The 22,434-nt window shown below is 32.1% G+C and overlaps 4 protein-coding genes and 1 long non-coding RNA gene across 5 annotated transcripts; all 5 read left to right on the top strand.

Moving 5' to 3' along the window:
- The first annotated feature begins 2,924 nt into the window (after positions 1-2,924).
- LOC127150363 (putative disease resistance protein RGA3) lies at positions 2,925-4,830 on the top strand. The gene has a single exon (XM_051088065.1). It carries the CDS (start codon positions 2,930-2,932, stop codon positions 4,826-4,828), a length of 1,899 nt encoding a protein of 632 aa, XP_050944022.1. The 5' UTR covers positions 2,925-2,929; the 3' UTR covers positions 4,829-4,830.
- On the top strand, positions 4,829-8,452 carry LOC103500011 (putative disease resistance protein RGA1; the record flags this gene model as incomplete). Its single annotated transcript, XM_051082801.1, has 3 exons — positions 4,829-5,788; positions 8,020-8,140; positions 8,222-8,452. Coding segments are annotated over 2 exons (1,050 nt in total), but the record flags the coding sequence as incomplete, so codon positions are not given.
- Positions 8,453-10,457: 2,005 nt separating this feature from the next.
- LOC103500012 (disease resistance protein RGA2-like) lies at positions 10,458-15,199 on the top strand. Its single transcript, XM_017047180.2, has 3 exons — positions 10,458-13,299; positions 13,968-14,085; positions 14,666-15,199. Exon 1 carries the CDS (start codon positions 10,628-10,630, stop codon positions 13,289-13,291), a length of 2,664 nt encoding a protein of 887 aa, XP_016902669.2. The 5' UTR covers positions 10,458-10,627; the 3' UTR covers positions 13,292-13,299; positions 13,968-14,085; positions 14,666-15,199.
- Positions 15,200-18,592: 3,393 nt separating this feature from the next.
- LOC127148638 (putative disease resistance protein RGA3) lies at positions 18,593-19,144 on the top strand. The gene has a single exon (XM_051082797.1). The coding sequence runs from the start codon at positions 18,593-18,595 to the stop codon at positions 19,142-19,144; it is 552 nt and encodes a 183-aa protein (XP_050938754.1).
- Positions 19,145-19,476: 332 nt separating this feature from the next.
- On the top strand, positions 19,477-21,574 carry LOC103499953 (uncharacterized). The gene is made up of 5 exons (XR_007822702.1): positions 19,477-19,592; positions 19,680-20,655; positions 20,755-20,796; positions 21,020-21,163; positions 21,315-21,574. It is a non-coding gene; the product is annotated as an uncharacterized LOC103499953 (long non-coding RNA).
- Positions 21,575-22,434: the final 860 nt, after the last annotated feature.

Genomic DNA, 22,434 nt, shown 5'->3' with positions numbered 1-22,434 from the left:
GGGAATTCCTCTTTTCCGACGTTTTTTCCTGACGTTTCATTACGTCGGGAATTTCTTTATATATATATATATATTTAATATTTTATTTATATTTTTTTCCTTAAAATATTTTGCTCAAACATTCACAACGATGTTCGGATTGCTCAAATATTTTTTCCGACGTTTTGGATTAAATTAAAACAAATTGAATAAAAATTAAGAAATATACAAACACAAATTAAAAAAAATAATTAAAATTAATAATACGAATAAATTCACTACAAAAAATATAATTCTCAAAATAGAAAAAACACAAACATAAGAAAAAGTCTCCCAATGAGGTGTGTATGCGCATCATTCTACACCTTCGGTCCTAAAAATGATATAAAAATAACTAAGTTTAGAACATAATCATATATTGTAAAAACTTAAGAATAATAAAGACATATACATACCGCAGAGCTAGGGATCATGTGGTGGTCCTTGTTGTGCACGAGTTAATTCTTCTATCATCTTTTTCATGCTTTCCACTTGTGAAGCTAATGCTTGGTGATTTCTATCTTGTACTTCAATCCGTTCCAAAGCTTCATGAAGTTTAGCTACCACCCCTTGAAAATAGCAAATTCAAAACAAAAAAGCTACCATAACTGCAGGATAGCCATCTCAAATCAACAATAAAATTTCAATTTAACTATATTAACCCTCCCAATTCAATTTTGAAATTAACTATAAATCATAAGCCCTAAACCCTTCAAATATAAAATTAACCACAAATTACACACATTCTATACAAAAATACATTTATCAAACAAAAATCTATTCCAATAGAAAATCCTAAGACAATTTTCCTAAAAAAAAACCCTAAAACATAACTTTAAACTAAACAAATTTTAATTTTCCACTTACCTAAAGTGGCAGACGACAGCGAGGGACGACAGCGAAAAGGCAGCGGAACGGCGGCGGAACAATTCGATCTCCTCTCGGCTTCGACGATCTCTTCCTCTCTTTTTTCCTCTCAGTTTCAGTTCTATAAATACAGAACTGAAACGATTAAAAAGGGGTTTTCCCGACGTAGTGTCGCAGCGTTAGGAAATCCCCAAAAAGGCGTCGGGAAAAAGGAAATTCCTGACGCTCATTAAACGATTTTTCTGATACCGCATAGTACATCGGGAAAACCCCCTATTCCCGACGTTGTTTCCAACGCACTGTGCACGACATCAGGAATAATGTGTTTTTTTTAATTAATTTGGCCTTTTCCCGACGCCGTGTGGCCGACGCCTATTTGATGCGTCGGGAAATTTTTTTTCCCAACGCAGTCTTGATAGCGTCAGGAATACCCTTTTTCCCAACGTTCTTTATACCGACGTCTTTTTTGGCTTCGGAAATGCTTCGTTTTCTTGTAGTGTGTTTTCAACGCTTTTCTTTCTCTCTCACTTTTGATGAACTATTTTCTCCCAAAACGTGAAGAAAGACTACATCATACTGTGAGTTTCCCCAATGACTTTTGGAATTAGTATGGCTGACTGGTTCACCAGGTTAGAGCAAATGCTGCACAATCTTCCGTCGTCCCATATTTGAAACGTTGCGATTGTGACACTAAACAACCTAAGTGAGATATCCAAGTGCATGTATGAATCCGAGCAAAGTCCCACATCGGTTAGATAAGGGGATGATTTTGGATATATAAGTAAGGACAACTATCTTCATTGATATGAGACCTTTTGGGATGATAATTTATTGACATTATTGTCCAAGAGAAATTTGAAGTTTATCTTTTTCTTTTCAAATTTATTTTTTCTCTATCAATAAATTGCTATTTATGATTGTATTTACAACGAAGATGAAGAAAGACTCAATTGGATATAGTGTAAATAATTGACTCTTAACTTTATATTGAATCATGTCGTTCCTTTTTCTCCTTTTATTCTTGTTTTTTCGGTGAGTTTGGGGTCATGTGTGAATATCCACTACTTTTTTCTTTTTCTAAAGTTAATTTATTTGCCTTTGAAAAGAAAAGGCATATCATATTCTATTATTATTATTTGAGTGCATAGACCAATACTTTCTTTGCTTTTTTTTCTTTCGTAGTGCAAAGTTGCCTATTGATTTGAGAGTGGGGAAAAAAGTAATAACACTCTACCACTCCTTAAATGTAAATGAGGCCTTTAATCTGTGTGGTCTTCGGCTTTATCTTCCAATTACCCAAACAAACTCACATGATCACACACTTCTCTTCATTACAACAAACCCTCATCCCTTACCATACTCTTCACCTCCCCTTCATCTTCCAAATCCTTTCACTAATGCTGAAGCTATTCTCTACAACCTTACTCCAGACATCATATTCAAATTGGGCTCTTCCGCACTCCAAGAGCTTGGTTCCCTATGGCGTGTCAATTCTGAACTTCACAAACTCAAACACTCTCTTTCTGCCATTCAAGCCGTGCTTCTCGACGCCGAGGAGCAACAATCCAAGAACAATCAAGTCAAAGATTGGGTTTTAAAGCTTCAGGATGTTTTGTACGAGATTGATGACTTGATCGACGTGTCCTCTTACGAAACCTTGAGAAGGCAAGTTCTGGCCAAACACCGAAGATACAGAAAACAAGTATATATCCTCTTCTCCAAATTTAAATCTGATTGGAAAATAGGCCACAAAATCAAGGAAATCAGGCAGAGGCTGCAAGCTATTAATGAAGATAAAAATCAATTTAGCTTTCGTAAGAATGTGATAGAGGGAAGAGATGATGATGACGGGTTGAGAAAGAGGCGGGAGACTCACTCTTTTATACTTGAAGACGAAGTGATTGGTAGGAACGATGACAAGGAAGCAGTCATAGATCTTCTACTAAATTCCAACACCAAAGAGGATATTGCAATAGTTTCCATTGTTGGAATGGGAGGATTGGGTAAGACTGCCCTTGCTTAGTCTATTTATACCCATTACGGTATGACTAATGATGGTCAGTTTCAGATGAAGTTTTGGGTGTGTGTTTCTGAAGAATTTGATCTAAAAATTATTATCCAAAAGATAATAGAGTCTGCAATCGGGAAGAAGACAGAATCATTCCTTCAATTAGATTCATTACAATGTGAGCTTAGAAAGCAAATTGATGGAAAGAAATATTTGCTCGTCATGGATGATGTGTGGAATGAGAAAAAAGAGGAATGGTTACATCTGAAAAGATTGTTGATGGGTGGTGCAAAGGGTAGTAGGATTTTGATCACGACAAGCAGTGAACAAGTTGCTAAAACTTTTGACTCTACTTTCGTCCATCTATTACAAATTTTGGATGCGTCCAATTCTTGGTTATTGTTTCAAAAGATGACAGGTTTGGAAGGACGTTTGGATAGTCAAGAGGCTGAGCATGATCAAAAGAATTCAAATTTTATCAAAATTGGCATGGAGATTGTGTCAATGTTAAATGGAGTTCCACTTGTAATAAGAAACATTGGAGGACTTTTAAAAGATAATAAGTCAGAAAGATTTTGGTTATCTTTCAAGGATAAGGAACTTTATCAAGTTTTTAGACAAGAACAAGATGCTCTAAAAGAAATGCAATTGATTCTTGAGCTTAGCTATAAATATCTCCCATCGTTTAACTTGAACCAATGTTTTCGATATTGTGCTTTGTTCCCCAAAGATTATAAAATTCAAAAGGATGAACTTATATTACTATGGAGAGCACAAGGTTTCATTCAACCAAATGGCAACAATGACGATAATTACCTCGTTGATATTGGTGATGATTATTTCATGCAGTTATTATCGAGGTCATTTTTTCAAGAGTTTGAAAAAGATGCTTCGGGAGAGATAATGTCATGTAAGATGCATGATTTGATGCATGATCTCGCTTGTTCGATAGCAAATAATGAATGTGTGCGTGGACTGAAAGGAAATGATATCGACAAAAGAACTCGTCACTTTTTTTTGGAAGGACGTAGTCATGAAAATCAACTTATGGGAGATTTATCTAAGGCAAAATATTTGAGGACATTTTTTCGTCAAGATCATTATGGCGTTTATTCACAATGGGAGAACTTCAGAGAAATAATCTTCTGTAATATTTTTCGATTGCGAGCATGGCACTCACAGTTGATTGGTGGAATCGAAGATGTAGAGTCTTTGGAGTTTATTGGCAAGTTGAAACATTTGAGATATTTGAGAATTAAGAATTGTACAGTAATTAGTACAGATCTTCCAGATTGCATTATGAAGTTGTACAATTTAGAAACATTTATCTTTCAAAGTCAAGAATTAAAAAGTCTACCCAATAATGTAGGAAACTTGATCAACCTTAAGCATTTGGATCTCTCTTATAATTTTAATTTAAGATTCCTTCCCGATTCTATTACTGAGTTGTGTAAGTTGGAAGCACTTATACTTAAGAGTTGTCGTAATTTAAAAGGATTGCCGAAAGAAATAAAAAATTGCAACAATCTTAGGCGACTTGATCTTTCTAACAATTGGAATATAGAATTCATTCCTGATTCTATTACTCAGTTAATTAATTTGGAAACACTTATCCTTTCTTATTGTCGAAAATTAAAAGAATTACCGGAAGATACTAAAAACTTGGTCAAACTTAAGCACCTTGATTTGCTGGGATGTTTGGCTCTCACTCATATGCCAGAAGGATTAGGTAAGTTGACTAATCTTCAAACAATGAATAGATTTGTGTTGGGAAATAAAAAGGGTGGTGAGTTAAAGGAGTTGGATAGACTTACCAAATTAAGAGGAACATTAACCATTGAACATTTGGAATTTGGTACCAGTATTGTTGATCATAAAATGAAGGGTAAGTTCTTGCAACTAAAGTCTGGTCTTCAAGAGTTGAAGTTACATTAGGAGAAACATACAATTGGTGAGTTGGGGGATGTGATCTACGAAAGTGTTTTAGATTGCTTACAACCACATTCAAATCTTCAAAAGATATATATTGATGGATATGGTGGAGTGAATTTATGTAATTGGGTATCCGTTAAGTTCCTCGATTGTCTTGTCACTATACGTCTTCATGATTGTGAAAGATTACGACATCTCCCTAGATTTGATCAATTTCCTAATCTCAAGCGTCTTGAGCTTTGTGACTTACCCAACGTCGAGTACATTATTGTGAACAATAATGATTCTGTTTCTTCATCAACAATTTTTCCATCCTTGAATGAATTAGAGATTTCGAAGATGCCTAAGTTGGTGAGCTGGTGCAAGGGTACAACCTCAACCAAATCTCCTACAATAATATTTCCTTACCTTTCTTGTTTGAGGATTTATGGTCGTCGCCCACTACATATGTTGAAGTTTTGGCATGCACCTAATTTGAAAACGTTGCTCATCTTTGATTCAGAGGATGAGTTGAATGTTGTACCATTGAAAACTTATGAAAACCTCACCTCTCTAAGTCTTCGCAACTTGAGTAAATTGGAGTACTTCCCCGAGTGTTGGCAACATTGCATGACATCTCTGCAATTTCTTTATTTAAGCTATTGTGAAAATTTAAAGAGCCTAGCAGAATGGTTTGGCAACCTCACCTCACTCACACAATTACATATTATTTCTTGTGGAAAGCTAACTATGCTACCAGAAGGAATTGGCAACCTCACCTCACTTACAATATTAGTAATTTTTAATTGTGAAAAGCTAGCTTTACTACCGGAAGGGATTCAACACCTCCATAATTTACAAAACTTAACAATAGATGATTGTCCCATATTGAAAGAAAGGTGCAAGAAAGGCAAAGGAGAAGATTGGCCAAGATCGCCCATATTCCAAAAGTTTCTCTTAGATGAATTTATTAACTTCATTGAGGTATGCAAATCAATTTTCTCTCATTGTTTTATATTGATTGTTCTTTGAAAAAGCAATAGTCGTTTCATTTTGATTTCTCTTACTTTTCTCTTTTGTATAGTCTATGGTTGTTACAACACATGGTTTCACACAAAGGTATAAAGTGTGTAGGTTTTGGGACTTTAAAACATTTATTATTTATTATAAAACTTCATACCATATCGATATATACACACAATTCTATCACTTTTAGCATTCCAAATATAGCAAAAATAATATATCCATTTTTTCATTATTACAATGTGATCTTCATTTGTGTAGTGTGGAATATATTTGATTTATACTTTATATAAAGTATATCATATATGCAATTATTATATATGGTGAACATTGTTTTTGTTTTTGTTGTTTTTTGTTTCCATATAGAGTTGTTTTTATTATATTAGTAAAAGCCATGCGCATGACATGTATAATACGTAGCTTTAGATTAAAGTAAATTGCATGTATGTGTTTAACTTGTGCTAAATTTAAAGGTATGAAATTCAAAATGTAATAGAATTAGATATACATGAGAAAAAGTTTGAATAATTAGATTAAAATATAAGAATTTAGATGTAAGACTTGCATATATCGATATATTCCAACATTAGGAATTGTTTGTCTCTGGGATTTATTAATTGTCATTGCAAAGCATGAATGAATAGGGAATTATTTTCTCTTGAACTTAAATGGATATTCATTGTTATTTGGTGGGCTTAATAGTATTCGTGGAAGGAAAAACTTAAAACTTGTTTTTTTGCATGATCACATATTGCTATTTCAACATGATAATACTTTTGCTAAATGATTGACATACCAAATTTCTCAATAACAACGTTGGTAGAAAAAAAAAATCAAGAAAACCTTTTATATAGTAAAAAAAAATGTTACAAAAACTTTTCAACTTTTAAGTCTTTAAATTTGTATTGTTAATTAGAATTAATAAGATATTTAATTTGTAATTAATTTCTAAAATATAAATGAAAAACCATTTGCATTTCAACTCTCCATATCCTATACTTTAATTCAACTAAACTTAAGTATAATTAATTAAAAAAGTAGTGGGTAAATGAAAAACCTCAACTTTTCATATTATGCATACTTTAATTCAATTAAACTTAAGTATAATTGATTCAAAAAGTAATGGGTAAATGAAAAACCACTTGCATTCAACATTTCACAATAAGCATACTTTAATTCCATTAAATTAACCTAAGTATAATTAATTAAAAAAGTAATGGGAGAGGGTTGCTTTTTATAATTATAAAAAAAATAAAATTAAAAATGAATTTACCATAAAACCAAATAGTGATTTGAAACATACAACTAATCTCAAGGATATAATAAAGAGAAAAAAGTTTCTCCACGTTAAGACTTTTATATATACTAGTATTTAACACGTGTGATGCCCCTGATATTTCAAACCTTTTTTTCTATATCATGATGATCTGTCATATTGATTTTTGAATTATTATTTTTTTTTCTCTTTTAGATTCGTTTTGAAAATTTAGGCAAAAATAATAAAAGAAGTAAAAAAATTGCTAAAATAATAGAATAGATATGAGAAAAGTAGATTAAGTATATTAAAGATTTATTTCTATATCATTGAATATAGAAGAAAAAATACGAAGAGGAAAAAAAATAAACATAACATCAAAATAACAAAATTATCCATCAAATTAATAATGAAAATGGTTATAAAAAAACGGTAAAATAGTAAGGAAAAATTTATCCGTTTTTTATATATAGTATAAGATTATAGCTAGATTAGTTGAGTTTCCATTATTATTAGTGATTTTCTTTATGTCTTTTAAATCATTTTAATGATTTTTAATGGTAGTCATTGCATAATTATATTGTATATGAATAATATCTCTAATGTTATAAGTGATTTTTATTTGAGAATAAAAGACTACTTGGTAAAGTACTTTGGAAGCAAATAATTAAAAAAGTCAGAGAACATACAATCACATAATGAGCGTTAATATTTGATACTAAAATTGTTTTCTATTGATTTTTATGTAAACATATATATATATATAGAACTTTATTACCAATTTGGAATGTAATAACTAATTATTATGGGTTTTGTTGTTGATTGTACAAATTAATTAAATTACTTGTAGTTTCATCTTTAATTACCATTGAAATTGGAGGATATATGATTATTGAGTTTGTTCTTTGGAATCTTACAATCTAAAACTGTTTTCCAGATTCATTGCTGGAGGTTGAAAAGTGCTGATTTATTGAACTGTATGGTTTATGCTAAGCTATGGAAAGACTTTCATTCACAACAAGTTTAAGCTTTTCTTTTGGCCAATCTTTCCCTTAATGGTGAGATGAACATTCTGCTGACAAAGTCATCGTGTGTTATTACGTACTCTTAGTTTTTCCCTTTTTCTTTCTTCTTTTTAGATAAACTTCTGTTGAGTAAGAGATAGGATGAGATTGCTAAGCATGTGTGTCAACCTAGTTTAAGATATCCGGTGTGTATCTTTTATCCTTCTCTATATATCCCTTAGTTTATTGTTAAAAAACTGATACATTGTTATTTGTTGTATACCTTATTACTATTGATAGTGGAGATTTTGACTACGGTCACGTGGTTTTTTACTCCTCAACTTGAGGATGTTTTCCACGTTAAAATTGTTGGTGTGCTTTGTGTTTATCATTTACTTATTTTCAAATATACCAAATAATTACAAACTATATATAGAAAAATTTCAGATTTATCAATGTTATTCGGTGTTGATATATTTTAAAAGTTGGCTATTTAAAATAATTTTGTTTTCTTTATTATTTTGTTTTTTATCTTGCATAAATAGCTATTAGGACAATTCACATCAAATTATTGAAAGTCCATATTTTAGATGTAAAGTGAATCTAAGTTCAAAGGCAAAGGTTGAGTACTCAATCTAGCCCTTTAATAAATTGGATTTGATAGGAATACATCTTTTTCTTTTTCCAGTTCTCTTTTTTCTTTGTTCTGTGTCCATTATTGTTCTTTTACTGATTGGATTTCAAACAAATGAATTGAACAATCTGAAATTATCTAAACTGTGTGTATTGCAATCTTGATGTTAATTTGTTTCCTAATTTTAATCCTTTATATTCCTCTCTTTAATTTTCAACCATTTTCTTGGCATCGATCATATGGCCACTCTATACCCTTTTACTTTTTCAAAATTCATTTACCCTTTCAAAAGTAAAAGAACCCAACAACAAAAGAAAATTAAAGCATCTTAATTATAAGTATTGAACAATAACATTATCTTTTAATTTTCCCTCCAAAATCTCAAATTAACTTAAATCCTCAATTAATTTAATCAATCAAATCTTTTCCAATAAATCACTTATAACTTCCAACATGAATTTATCTTAACCCAACTATAACAACTCCACTCCATAATCAAGATTTATCTTTCTGCAGAATAATTAATTATCTTCTATAATAATTAATTATCATTTATCTTCCTCCAAAATAATTAATTATCTTCCACAATAATTAATTATCATTTAACTCTTTCCAAAGTAATTATCCTTTTACAAATAATTATATTTTCCCAACATATAATTATTTTACCTTTTCTTCCTTCCTAAATATCCTTTCTCCAAAATACAATTATCTTTTCCTTAAATAATTATATTTCTACAAATATAATTATCTTTTCCTTTAACATAATAATTATATATATATATTTCCACATATACATATAATTATTAAATCTCCAACAAACTTTTCCACCCCACAATTTAATTAAATAACATCCATAATTATTTAATTAAATTCAACTTCAACAACACTAAAAAATCCACAACTTTACTTAATCCTCATAACATACCATTTAATCAAAAACTCAACAAACACCACATGCCAAAACCTCCAATTAATTAAATATTCATCCAACAAATATTTAATTAATTTTAATTTCCACATAAATCAAATAATTCTCATTAAATGAATTCAAAATAACGTCCAATAAATTATCTTAATTTTTGGGGCGTTACACAAAGGAGAGCACAAACACCATAAAAAAATAATTGTAAAAAATGACAAAATAGACAAACTATTTATACATTTATGTTTGGAAGTATCTATTTTAGTCACTAAACTTTTAAAAAAATGCATAATTTGATCTCGGCCGTTAAGATTATATGTTAACGAAATGGTGAGGTGGACTTTTATGTTTGGATTACTAAGATGTAAAACAAGATAATCACTTTTAATATAATTTATGGTTTTAGTTTTTATAGTTAAAGGTTAGATGATAAATTGATGTTTTATGGGAGAACCAAAGAATTGAAGTAGTTGTGTTTTGGATTTTTATTGTTGGCATTTTGGCACATTGTGATTTTACTTCACTCTCTCAATTCATATACTAGATACAATTCAAATTTCGTTAAAAGAGTTAAATGGGATTATAATTACAAAGGTATGAACCAACGTGTAAGTTTTTTTTCAAAAGTCAGGAACCAAAATAGACCATCCTAAAAGCTTAAGAATAAAAGTAGAACAAGATATGCCTACAAGTTTAGGGTTTAGAATAAATGCTTTTAAAGACTTAAAAAAGGAATAAATGCTTTTAAAAGAGAACGGTAATAGAGAAGGGACAACTATGATGCAGTTTACAAAAGAAAAACTAGGCTTGGCTTGGAAGTTTTGAAAAGTGAGAAAACTTGGGGATTGCTACTTGGAATAATCATGGTGAATTTTTTGGAATCAAGTTCGGTGGTATTCTCTAACAACTAACTCTTTTTCTCCCTATATAAAGTATTTTGGTATTGAGAAATAAATCATGTGTAGAGAAAAAATTTGAAGAAATGGCCCTTGAAGGAATTCTTTCCGGTGTTGGAGTGGAAATCTTGAAGAAGCTTAGCTCTCAAGCTTCAGCATACCTTGGAAGGCGATGTGGTGTTAAGGATGATCTTGACAAACTAAGGAGCAATGTTAAATCCATTCAAGCTGTACTTCGTGTTGCAGAGCAACTCCAAGGCAATGATCATTCTTTAACCGATTGGCTCGAAAAGTTGGGAGACGTCTTTTACGATGTTGAGGACGTGCTTGATGAAATCTCTACTGAGGCTCTCCGTCGAGAAGTGATGACGAGAGGAAAAAATGCAAAGCAGGTTAGAATCTTCTTCTCCAATTCTAACCAACTTGCATTTAGCTATAGGATGGCATGTCAAGTCAAGAAAATTAATGAGAGGCTAGATGTTATTTCCCAAGAAAAAGAAAAGTTTCATTTCAATAATCCAGTTGGGATACAAAATGTTTTATCTTATCCAAAAGGAATGCAAAGGAATTCTCAGTCATCTTTAAGAGTGGATCAGAAAATATTTGGAAGGGTTGACGATATGAACAACCTTAAAAAAAAATTACTAGCGGAGGATGACAAGGTGAAAGCTAACGTTTCATTCATTGCTATTGTTGGAATGGGTGGAATTGGCAAGACAACCTTGGCCAAATCTCTCTACAATGACAAACAAGTCTCTGATTGTTTTGAGACAAGAATTTGGATTTGGGTTTCTCATCAATTCGACACAAAAACAATATTGGGAAAGATAATTGAATCGGCAACCGTAAAGAAACCAAAGGTAGATGAATTGGAACCTTTAAATACAAAGCTTCAAGAAGTGATTGGAGGAAAGAAGTATTTGTTAGTTATGGATGATGTATGGAATGAAAACGAAAATGAATGGGAGAATTTGAAAAGCTCGTTAATGCATGGTGCAAGAGGGAGTAAGGTTTTGATCACAAAGCGTGACAGTAAAGCAATTTCAAGAATTGAAACAATTCCTCTAAAAGACTTAACTGAGGATTCTTCTTGGTTGTTGTTTAAAGAAATGGCATTTGAAGAAAGCGACTTAGAGTCAACAAATCAAAACTTGATAAAATTGGGTAAAGAAATTTCAAAAAAATGTGGAGGTATTCCTCTTGTAATAAGACATATAGGACGCTTATTAAATGGAAAAACTTCCGTGGAATATTGGGAGTTCATCAAAGAAAATGACCTTTTAAATGTCACTCGTGAGGAGAACAATAATGATGGTCATGTGATATCAACATTAAAATTGAGCTATAACCATTTGTCACCAAATTTGAAGCAATGTTTTGCCTACTCATCCTTGTTTCCCAAAGAATACAGAATTACACCAACTGAATTGATTGGACAATGGATAGCTCAAGGTTTTATCGAATCATCAAATGAAGGAAAATCTGTAGAGGATATTGGGAAGGAGTACTTAAATGAATTATGTTGGAGGTTTTTCTTTGAAATAACTTCTACTTCTAGAGAGTTTTCTTTTGAAGATAATGAATTATGTTGCATGCATGATGTGATGCGTGATCTTGCAAGGGAGGTAGCTGGAAAGAAATTGTACGTACGTGGAGATCCAAATAATGAATATGTTGTGAGTGAACAAACTCGTCATATTTCATTTGAATATGTAATAGTATCATGGAAGGATGTTTTATCCAAATTGCACCAGGCCAAAGGATTAAGAACGTTTCTTTCGCTTGCGGAGAGTCCAATAACAAATGGAGTTTTGGACAGACTAGTTTCCAACTTTCCACGTTTACGAGTATTACAAATCTTTGATGTGTCGAAGTCTATAAAAAAGCTTAGACATCTTCGATATCTAAAGTTTACTCGTATGGATGCTGGGAAATCACTTCCAAACTGCATCACGGAATTGCAAACACTAGATCTAACCGATTGTTTTTCCCCAGTGTATCTGCCAAGGGATATTAAAAATCTTGTAAATCTCAGGTATCTTCTTAGTTATTCAAAATATATCGATGCGGTGGAAATAATGGAGAAGTTGACTAGTCTACAAACAATACGTTACGTTTTGCTTGATTGTAAAAAATTTGATAAGGTAAAGAAATTCAGTAAGATGAATTGTTCTATAGAATCTAGTTTACAAATCATAGGTTTGGAGCAGTTGAGGTTTTTTACATCTAGAGTCAAATTAGTAAACCTTAAAAACAAAAGAGTCCCACATGTGAAACTGGAATTTAAGAATGATAATACATATGACGGCGATGATGATGAAACAATATTGGAAGGCTTTGAACCACATCGAGATGTTAAATGCTTGGATATTGAAGGGTATTGTGGAGTAGGATTACCCAATTGGGTGTCCACCTTACATTTGTTAACTGAAGTCTTTATCAAAAATTGTGATAGATTGCAACATCTGAATCAGCTCTCTCATCTTCAAGCTCTTAAAATGTTACATTTATGGGGCTTAAAATGTGTCATGATGAGTATATCAGAATGGATTGTCACCCTTACATCTCTTGAAGTTATGGATATCCGTAATTGTTGGAAATTAAAATCACTTCCAAAGGAAATGCAACAACTCAAATGTTTGAGGAAACTTCGCATATATGGGTGCCCAGAACTTAAGGAGAGATGCAAGGAGGGAGGACAGGATTGGCCTAACATTTCCCATATTCCCGAATTGTATTTACATTTCTGATTTCACAGGTCTTTCTTCTCACAATATAATCCCTTTTTAAGTTAATACTAATTCATAAACCACACACTTATTATTATTATTATTTAGATACCAATTTATTTTTCCTTTCATTTTAATCGGATACCGCGCTATATTTATAAATGGATAGGTTCAAATAATAGCATGTAATTACATTCAAAATATTTGTATATATAGCAACATTTAAAAAAAAAAACAAGTGTGTATAGTAACTATTTTTTTTTTTTTCTTTTTTGAGTTTTTAAGCAAGAAACTTGTTTTTCAAATTAGGAAGAAAAATTGAAAATGAAAAAAAAAGAAGCTTTCAAATAAATACATTTTGTTTTCAAAAAATATAGAAAAAAAATCAATTACAAAACATAAGTTTGAAAAAGTTTTACAGAAACATTTATTAAAAGGTTAGAAACATAAGATGAAAATGTTTATCATACAAAATTTCAACATTTCGTTTAGTAACCATCTAGACTTTCAAAATTAAGTTTACCCCCTCTTGTCTTTTTACAATAGTTTTCATCTTTCTTAGATAAAATATATATAGTAAATTGAATTCATCGAAATCAATTTTTAAATATCAAAAATTTTTTTAGAACTATTTGTTTTAGTTTTTTAACATATTATCAATAAAGTATATATCAATAAAATAACATATCAATAACAGATGATATATGAGATGCGGGTGTTTCTATCCGATATGTTGAGAATGATCGAGCCATAGGAGAGATTGAAAGATCATTGCATAACCAACATTATACTACATTCCTTCCTTTTCCTTGCTGGTATGAACATTCTCAACCCATTTAGCTTCATTTTCTATGCTTTAATTTTGTTATTACTATTCACAATTTATCATCATCGTTGTTTCTTTTAATTTTATTTTATATGCTTTTATATATATTAACTAAATTTGACAAAACAACACTTTGTTTTGAACCTTGAACCTTGAACCTTGCCTTGAACCTTGTTTCTCATCGGCACTCCTCTTTTCTTTGTCTTAATTTCTTGTTGTTTCTTTAGAAGTAACTACTTTATTTTACTTTTCTAGTTGTTATTTGTTGCTCCTTCTATCTTAGAGTACTTTGTATGTGTAAAAGACATAATTTGCATATATTTATATACAGAAAATTTTATCATCATATATAATCAAAATTGGATTTGGTACTACTGATACTAGTGTCTTTGTTTTGTCCAACACAATCCCAACTAAAGGGTTCGCTCAAGGTCTCTTTTCCTCTTTTAAGTAAAAGTGCTCTTATCTCAATTAGGAGACGTGACCTGAACACACTGAAAATGTGTTATTTGATCTCTCTTAATTAGGATTGTTCTATGATTTGACGTTCTTATTTGACCATTTTGTAGCTTATGAGATAATCAATGGTAGAATACGGTGTTAATGCCAAATTAAAGCTTAGTTGGGTGTAGATGAAGTTAATATGCATCAACCGGAGCCAAGGAGTGCAAAAGAGGCTTAAATAGCCTCTACCTTGCAGCACCGCGACGCATTATGGAACAACACTAGTAAGGTAGTAGCTGTCTTTGGGGTATGAAAGAAGCACAATGTCACGATATCGTTACGATTTTATAAATAATTCGTCAACTGCCTCGGTCAAACTCTCTCCAATTCCAGTTAGCCATAACTCATTCTCTCTCTCTCTCAACTTTCTAAGTCTTTTTTTGTTGGTTCATTCCTTATCTCTTCCACATTGCTTGAAATGTCGAGAATGAGTTACGGTACTCGTTTCTAGTTTGGTTTGTTAAGGATTTTCCTTAGCTATTTTATGTATATTTGTGAGTTTAGAACTGGATTAATGTGTCTTTTAGTTGTGGATTCAATTATGTTTTTATTGGGAATATGTATCATGACATTCTACGATTGGTGATTTCTTGATTACAGCTTGCTATGTGAACCAACGACATGTATAACTAGATTGTGTGTTTTATTCATCTGAAGCAATAGATTAGAATTGCTTGCGATCAATCCAACTATAGAATTGAATTGCATAAATATTTAGTTAGGTTCTTGAAAACTAAATATATACTACTCAACCTAACTCGTCCTAGATGATCTTAATGCAATACATCGATATGAAATTGAATTTGCATGCATCTCATTGATTCAATTAGTGTTCCATAAGTTAATAATTAAGTCAAGTCATTTGACTTGGTTAGGTGAAATCCAACTTTAGGATTTGGTAATGGCCTGCATTCTGAGATGTGGTTTTACTTTTCATAAATTGAAGATTAAATCTTGGATTAACTGATCATCATGGCATATAGTAACACCCACTGTCTAGCTATTTTTAAACTTTATCCCAACAAAAACTATCAACAAAGTCTTCATCACTTAATGCATACATTTTCCCTTTTTTTCCTTTTTACTCTCTCCTTTCCGATTGTCTTAAAAATTATGATCCAAATTCTGCGCCTATTGTTATAACGTCACATGTATATCATCAAACTCAATATGATATTAAACAGAAAAAAAAGAAGTAAATAAATGTACTAATTAAAACATGGGTTGTTTCAATGGTTGGATTCTTGGTTGCGCGCCATTTTTCCCTACTGTCCTCTTCCAAGTTTCATGTCGTTCACTCAAACACTAACTCTCAATGCTATGGCGGGATCATTGAAATTTCATGTCTGCAAGGCAAACCTCGACTAACCCTCTATGCTATGGCGGAATCTGAGGTCCGCCCGCTGTTGAAATATTTGTATTTTTCTTCCCATTCTATGTGTTCGTATGTTTTCTACTTTAGTGTGACAAGGGTGTTAGAATAGAACTAAGGTTTTGCTTCCGTAGTTCCGTGGCATATGTTTGGAGCTTCAATGGTATCGAGTTGCTTTTCTTCTTGTAGTCTTGGACAATAAACTTTGAAAGTTCAACTTCTGAATATTGATTTTATTTATTTTTGTCGTCCTCTGCTTCTTCGCATTGCCAAACGAGCCAGAATTTTCCCTTTCCATACTCCTGTTTGTTTATGGAATTATTTGTTGTATTTGTCTCAACTTTAATATGCAATTCCCATGCTTTATTTCCTTTTTTTTTTTCTTTTTATCCTTTATTCCTCCTCTTATTCAATCACTTTAATTAAGATATATATGTACATGCACTACCTAATTTTTCTTTTTAAAAGTTGATTTGCCTTTGAAATAGCAAAAGAGACAAACAAAGAAAAGGCATCTCAGAAAGCGGTAGGCTTGGAATATGACGGGTGCTAAGTCTCATAAGCTGCATGCTTGTCCAAGGTGTTGTTTGCTTATGACCACATGCCCAAATATCCTCACACCACCTTATGTTTATGTTTGTGTACTTAGCTTAATTTGTTTCCTTTAATTTTTACGTCGCTTACTTGTAAAAGTGACATTTTGCACTTTCATATGTGAGTCTATCATATATTTGAGAAAATGTTAAAATGTACAACAGGGGAAACCCACTAATCAATTCTCTGACTAAAACCTTGTTTGTACTCTTTGCAAACCAAGTTTTTTTTGCAATTGTCAGTCTTCATTGCTTTCTATAATGTTGTTTTCAATGTTTTTCTTTCTCTCTTACGTTTTATAAAACTATTTTCTTTCAAAACGAGAAGGAAGACTACATCATATTGCGAGTTTGCTTGTGACTTTCGGATTTAGTACAGTTGACTTGTTCGCCGAGTTAGTGCTAGTGTCACGCAAGGTTGCAATTGTGACCCTAATAAGCAACCTAGGTGAGATATATCCACGTGCATCTCTTCATCTTTTCATCCTCCAATTGTCTTAGTTGTTTATTTAATTTCCAACGTAACTTACTTAATTCCTATTAGATATTCACACACAGAGAAGAAAGAATTTGAATGGTAGCCAAATGTGTTTATAAACTTAGATGCTCTCTTTTATCCAGTTGAGTACATAATTATTTTTTAACATTATTGTCTAAGAGAAATTTGCTTGCCGTTCATCTTTTTCTTTTCAAACTATTTTTTCTCTATCAATTATTGCCATTTGTGTGATTGTATTTCCAACGACGAAGATGAAGAAGGACTCAATTGGATATAGTGTAAATAATTGTCTAATAAACTTTATTGAAATCACGTCGTTCCTTTTTATCCTTTTATTCTTGTTTTTTCAGTCACTTTAGGGTCATGTGTGTGAATATGCAATACTTTTCTCTTATTTGAGTGCAGTGGCAGTACAACATCATTATTTGAGTGGATAGACCAAGACTTTATTTGCTTTTTCTTTTTTGCCAGTTTTTCCTCCTCAAAGCTTGTGTTTGGTAAGCCATGTTAATGGAAACAAGTTTGGTAAGAGTACTTGTAGTTTAATATATTTTCATTCTTTAATTACTGGAAATTATGGAAAACTGAGACGAGTATATACGCCCCACAATTCTTCAAACATAAATAAACAAAATAAAATATGTTACTTATATATGGTTTGTTGATATTGAAAGTGATACATGCATACATACGTGTGTGTGTGTGTATATAATATGGCGTTGTTAGTCACCTTTTGCTTTATCGACAACGACTTTTGTATCCCAAATTTAATTTAGCTAAATTTAAATACAACGCTCCAAACTTCACTTCCTCACCTCACTTGTTTATCAACCTAATCTGAGTTACCACCCTTCCTCCAAAATTTTGCTCCTTTTTCATCAACCATGGCTGAAGCTATTCTCTACAACGTTACTGCAGACATCATATTCAAATTGGGCTCTTCCGCACTCCAAGAGCTTGGGTTGTTGTCGGGTGTCAATGATGAGCTCGACAAACTCAAACACTCTCTTTCTGCCATTCAAGCCGTGGTTCTAGATGCGGAGAAGCAGCAGTCCAAGAGGCATGCTGTCAAGGCTTGGGTTTCAAGGCTTAAGGATGTTTTGTACGAGATTGATGACCTGGTGGACGAGTCCTCTTACGAAACCTTAAGAAGGCAGGTTTTGGCCAAAGAACAGAGAAACAGAAAACTAGTACGTATCCTCTTTTCCAAATTTAAATCTAATTGGAAAATAGATCACAAAATCAAGGATATTAGGCAGAGGCTACAATCTATTAATGATGACAAAAATCAATTTAGCTTTTCTGAGCACGTGATCGAGAAAAGAGATGATGAAGAGTTTAGAAAGAGACGGGAGACTTACTCTTACATACTTGAAGAGGAAGTGATCGGTAGGAATGATGACAAGGAAGCAGTTTTAGATCTTCTATTAAATTCCAACATCACAGAGGATATTGCAATTGTTTCCATTGTTGGAATGGGAGGACTGGGAAAGACTGCCTTGCTCAATCTATTTATACCCATCACGATATGACTAGTAGTGAGTTTGAAATGAAGTTATGGGTGTGTGTTTCTGAAGAATTTGATCTGAAAGTTATCATCCAAAAGATGATAGAGTCTATAACTGGGATGAAGCCTAAGTCGTTCCTTCAAATAGATTCATTACAAAATAAGCTTAGAAAGAAAATCGAGGGAAAGAAATACTTACTCGTAATGGATGATGTGTGGAATGAGAAAAAAGAGGAATGGTTACGTCTTAAAAGATTATTGATGGGTGGTGCAAAGGGTAGTAGGATTTTGATCACAACCCGGAGTGAACAAGTTGCTAAAACTTTTGACTCTACTTTCATCCATTCTTTACAAATTTTGGATGAGTACAATTCCTGGTTATTGTTTCAAAAAATTACTTGTTTGGAAGGACATCCAAGTAATTCAGAGAATCTTGATCAAAGTTCAAGTTTGATCCAAATTGGCAAGGAGATCGTTTCAAAGCTAAAAGGTGTTCCTCTCACGATGAGAACCATCGGAGGACTTCTGAAAGACAATAAATCAAAAAGAGTTTTGGTTGTCTTTCAAGGATAATGAACTTCATCAAGTTTTGGGGCAAGGACAAGATGATCTAAAAGAAGTGCGATTAATTCTTGAACTCAGCTATAAATACCTTCCAGCCGATTTGAAGCAATGTTTCCTATACTGTGCTTTGTTCCCCAAAGATTATGAAATTAAAATACATCAACTTATACTAATGTGGAGTGCGCAAGATTTCATTCAACCAAATGGCAACAAGGACAATAACCTCATTGATATTGGCAATGATTATTTCATGGAGTTATTATCACGATCATTCTTTCAAGAGGTTACAAAAAATGAACGGGGAGACATAATAGCATGTAAGATGCATGATTTGATGCATGATCTTGCTTGTTGGATAGCAGATAATGAATGCAATGTCATCAACATAGGAACTCGTCACTTTTCATGGAAAGATCAATATTGTCATAAAGATCAACTTCTAAGATCATTATGAAAGGTGACAAATTTGAGGACATTTTTTATGCTAGATTCTGCAAAGGATTTGAAATGGGAATTTAGAAAAATCCTCCGTGATCATTTGCAGTTACGAGCATTGTATTTCAAATATTTGAAGAAAGCAAGGGTTGTTTTGGAGTTTACAGGTAAGTTGAAACATTTGAGATATTTGAGTATTATGGATTCAAAAATTTCAAATCTTCCGGACTCCATTACGAAATTGTATAATTTAGAAACATTGATCCTTCGGAATTCAAGTTTTAAAATGTTGCCCGATAATATCGGCAATTTGATCAACCTTAACTATTTAGATTTTTCTAATAATTGGAATTTAAAATTCCTTCCGGATTCTTTTAGTGACTTGTGTAAATTGGAAGCACTCATCCTTGATGGTTGTTTGAGATTAGAAGAATTTCCGGAAGATACAATAAGGTTGATCAACCTTAAGCATCTTAATATATGCGGATGTTTGAGTCTCACCTATATACCAAAAGGATTGGTTGAGCTGAGTGATCTTCAGATATTGAGATTTCAGATTAACAGAATTGCTCGAGATTAAAAGGATTACAAGAGATGGTCAAGCGATCTTCAACTTATAAGTTCTTACAACTGAAGTCGGGTCTTCATAATTAAGTTGGAGCTTGGTTTTTGAATCTTACAATATTTTGATGGTGCTTTGCTTCTGAAGTTTAAGCTCTTCTTTTGTTCAGTTGTTTCTTATGAACTGCTTATAAAGTTTGTGAGTTGTGAGTCTTAATCATGTATTCTTGGTTTTCTTTTTCTTTTCGGAATGAATTTCTATTGGATTTGGTATATGATGAAGGTGCTAAAGATATGTCTACCTAACTGAAATATTTTGTGCATCTCATGTTCCCTCTTTGTACATCGTTTATTTTATTGCTAGAAAAAAATAAATATACTGTTATTATTGATAATGGAGATTTCAACTATGGTCACGTGGTTTTTTACTCTACCATTTGAGGAGGTTTTTCACGTTAAAATTGTCGGTGAAAGAGCCAATAGTCTCACAATTTGAGGACGTTTCCCACGTTAACTACATTCAGGTATGCAAAATCAATTCTCTCATCATTTTTATATTTATTACTTGTTGAAAAAGCAATAGTCGTTTCATTTTAATTTCCTTTACTTTTCTCTTCGAACAGGCTGCAACGGTTACAACATCATCTCACACAAAGGCATAAAGGGTACGTTTCATTATTTCTATTTTGTGTATATATTGCTTCGAGTTCGATTGTCTAGTTTTGGTTTTGGTTTTGGTGTTGGTGTTGGTGTTCGTCACATTTTCTTTGTCTTCAATTGATCTTTTTATCTGATTTTGATGGTAGTGATTGTACGATTGTAAATAAATATCTAATGAAGTGCTAAAAGAATATTATATATTACTAATTCTTTGCATTTCTTCCTCAGCTAAACAACACTATATGTGTCATCGATCTCCATCGATGGGTAGAATGATAATATTGCATTATGAAAACAGACAATCAAAACGTCTTTGAAAGTACTTTGGAAGCAAATTCAAAACATATGAGAACTCATACAATCACATAATGGGTAATAATGGACAAAATTGCTTTCCAGTACTACTACGGCTTTTCATCTTAGACATATATATAAATCCTACCAATTTAGGCTTTGATGTTCATTAATGTACACATTACTTGAAATTGAAGAATGATTAAGTTTGTTTTTTTTAATCTCACAGGAGGAGACCAATTCGCTGTGGGAGCTAGGAATGAAGAAAAAGAGATTTACCCAAAACAGCACTGAATGAAGGGCATGATATGTATACTAGTTAGGTGCCACTTTTACAAGAGTTCTTTGTTCTCATTTACTTAAGTTGCCTAAATATTTATCTTTATATGTCCTATTGTGTGTACCTATATATTGTTTATGGTGGAGATTTTGACTACGGTCACGTGGTTTTTTACTCCACAATTTAAGGAATTTTTTCCAAGTTGAAAATAGCTAGTGTTCTATGATGGTATATTTTGTTATACGCTTATTTGATTCCTATTAAATATAAAGAAATGGAGTTCAATAAATGCCGAATGGTTAACCCTAATTTTGGCTTCAAACATACAGTAATTGGTTTCTTTAAAAGATTTCAGTTCAGCCATATTAACTTCAAAGGGCTAACAATAATTTGTGAAAAGGTAAAAGTGTAGTAAATTTTTAGATGTAATGTTGGGCGCTCAATTCCATACTTAATTAAAGTCACTAATATCTTTTCCTTTCTTGTTTTCAAGCCATCCAAACCCTTTAAAGTTTAAACCCATAAACCTTGATAGGGTTTGTAAATCCATCTCCTCACCTTATTTGTCTATTGATTTTCCTTGTCAATCCTCATTGCAGTTTACTGCTACTTTGCACTTGCTGTTGAATAAATTGAGTAGAGAAAAGGAAGGGAAAAGAGATTACCCCCAAACCTTAAATTCCATTAAGGGGGCTTTATAGTTTATTATAAAAATAATATGAAAAAAAATAGTAAAAAATGGGAGAGTTAAAGAGATAGTTTTAGCTGCATGCTAAGTTCTAATATTTATATTATATCATTTATATATAAAGTATAAAGTTGGGAGTTTAAGCTCCGTGGACCTATACTAAATTCGTCGATAATCCCATATATGAACCAAACAAAAGCTAAAGAGTTAGACAACTTTAGAAAGAAGAAATATGAGTGAATGTTTAATTATGTTTAATTATCTTTCTTCAACATATATAATCTCTAAGGAGCGACATGTGGTCCAATTATGTTTCGGAAAACTTGGATGTATACTTGCCTCTTTTGTGCAGAACGGTACATAATCAAAAGCTTAACTTTT

The sequence above is a fragment of the Cucumis melo genome, chromosome 1 (assembly GCF_025177605.1).
Source record: "Cucumis melo cultivar AY chromosome 1, USDA_Cmelo_AY_1.0, whole genome shotgun sequence".
Lineage (NCBI taxonomy): Eukaryota > Viridiplantae > Streptophyta > Magnoliopsida > Cucurbitales > Cucurbitaceae > Cucumis > Cucumis melo.
Note: the sequence above shows the minus strand (reverse complement) of the source record. Positions and strands in the feature narration are given on the sequence as shown.

Coding starts and splice junctions, on each gene's coding strand:
- LOC127148638 (XM_051082797.1), top strand. CDS start 18,593: ATGACTAGTAGTGAGTTTGAAATGAAGTTATGGGTGTGTGTTTCTGAA.
- LOC127150363 (XM_051088065.1), top strand. CDS start 2,930: ATGACTAATGATGGTCAGTTTCAGATGAAGTTTTGGGTGTGTGTTTCT.
- LOC103500012 (XM_017047180.2), top strand. CDS start 10,628: ATGGCCCTTGAAGGAATTCTTTCCGGTGTTGGAGTGGAAATCTTGAAG.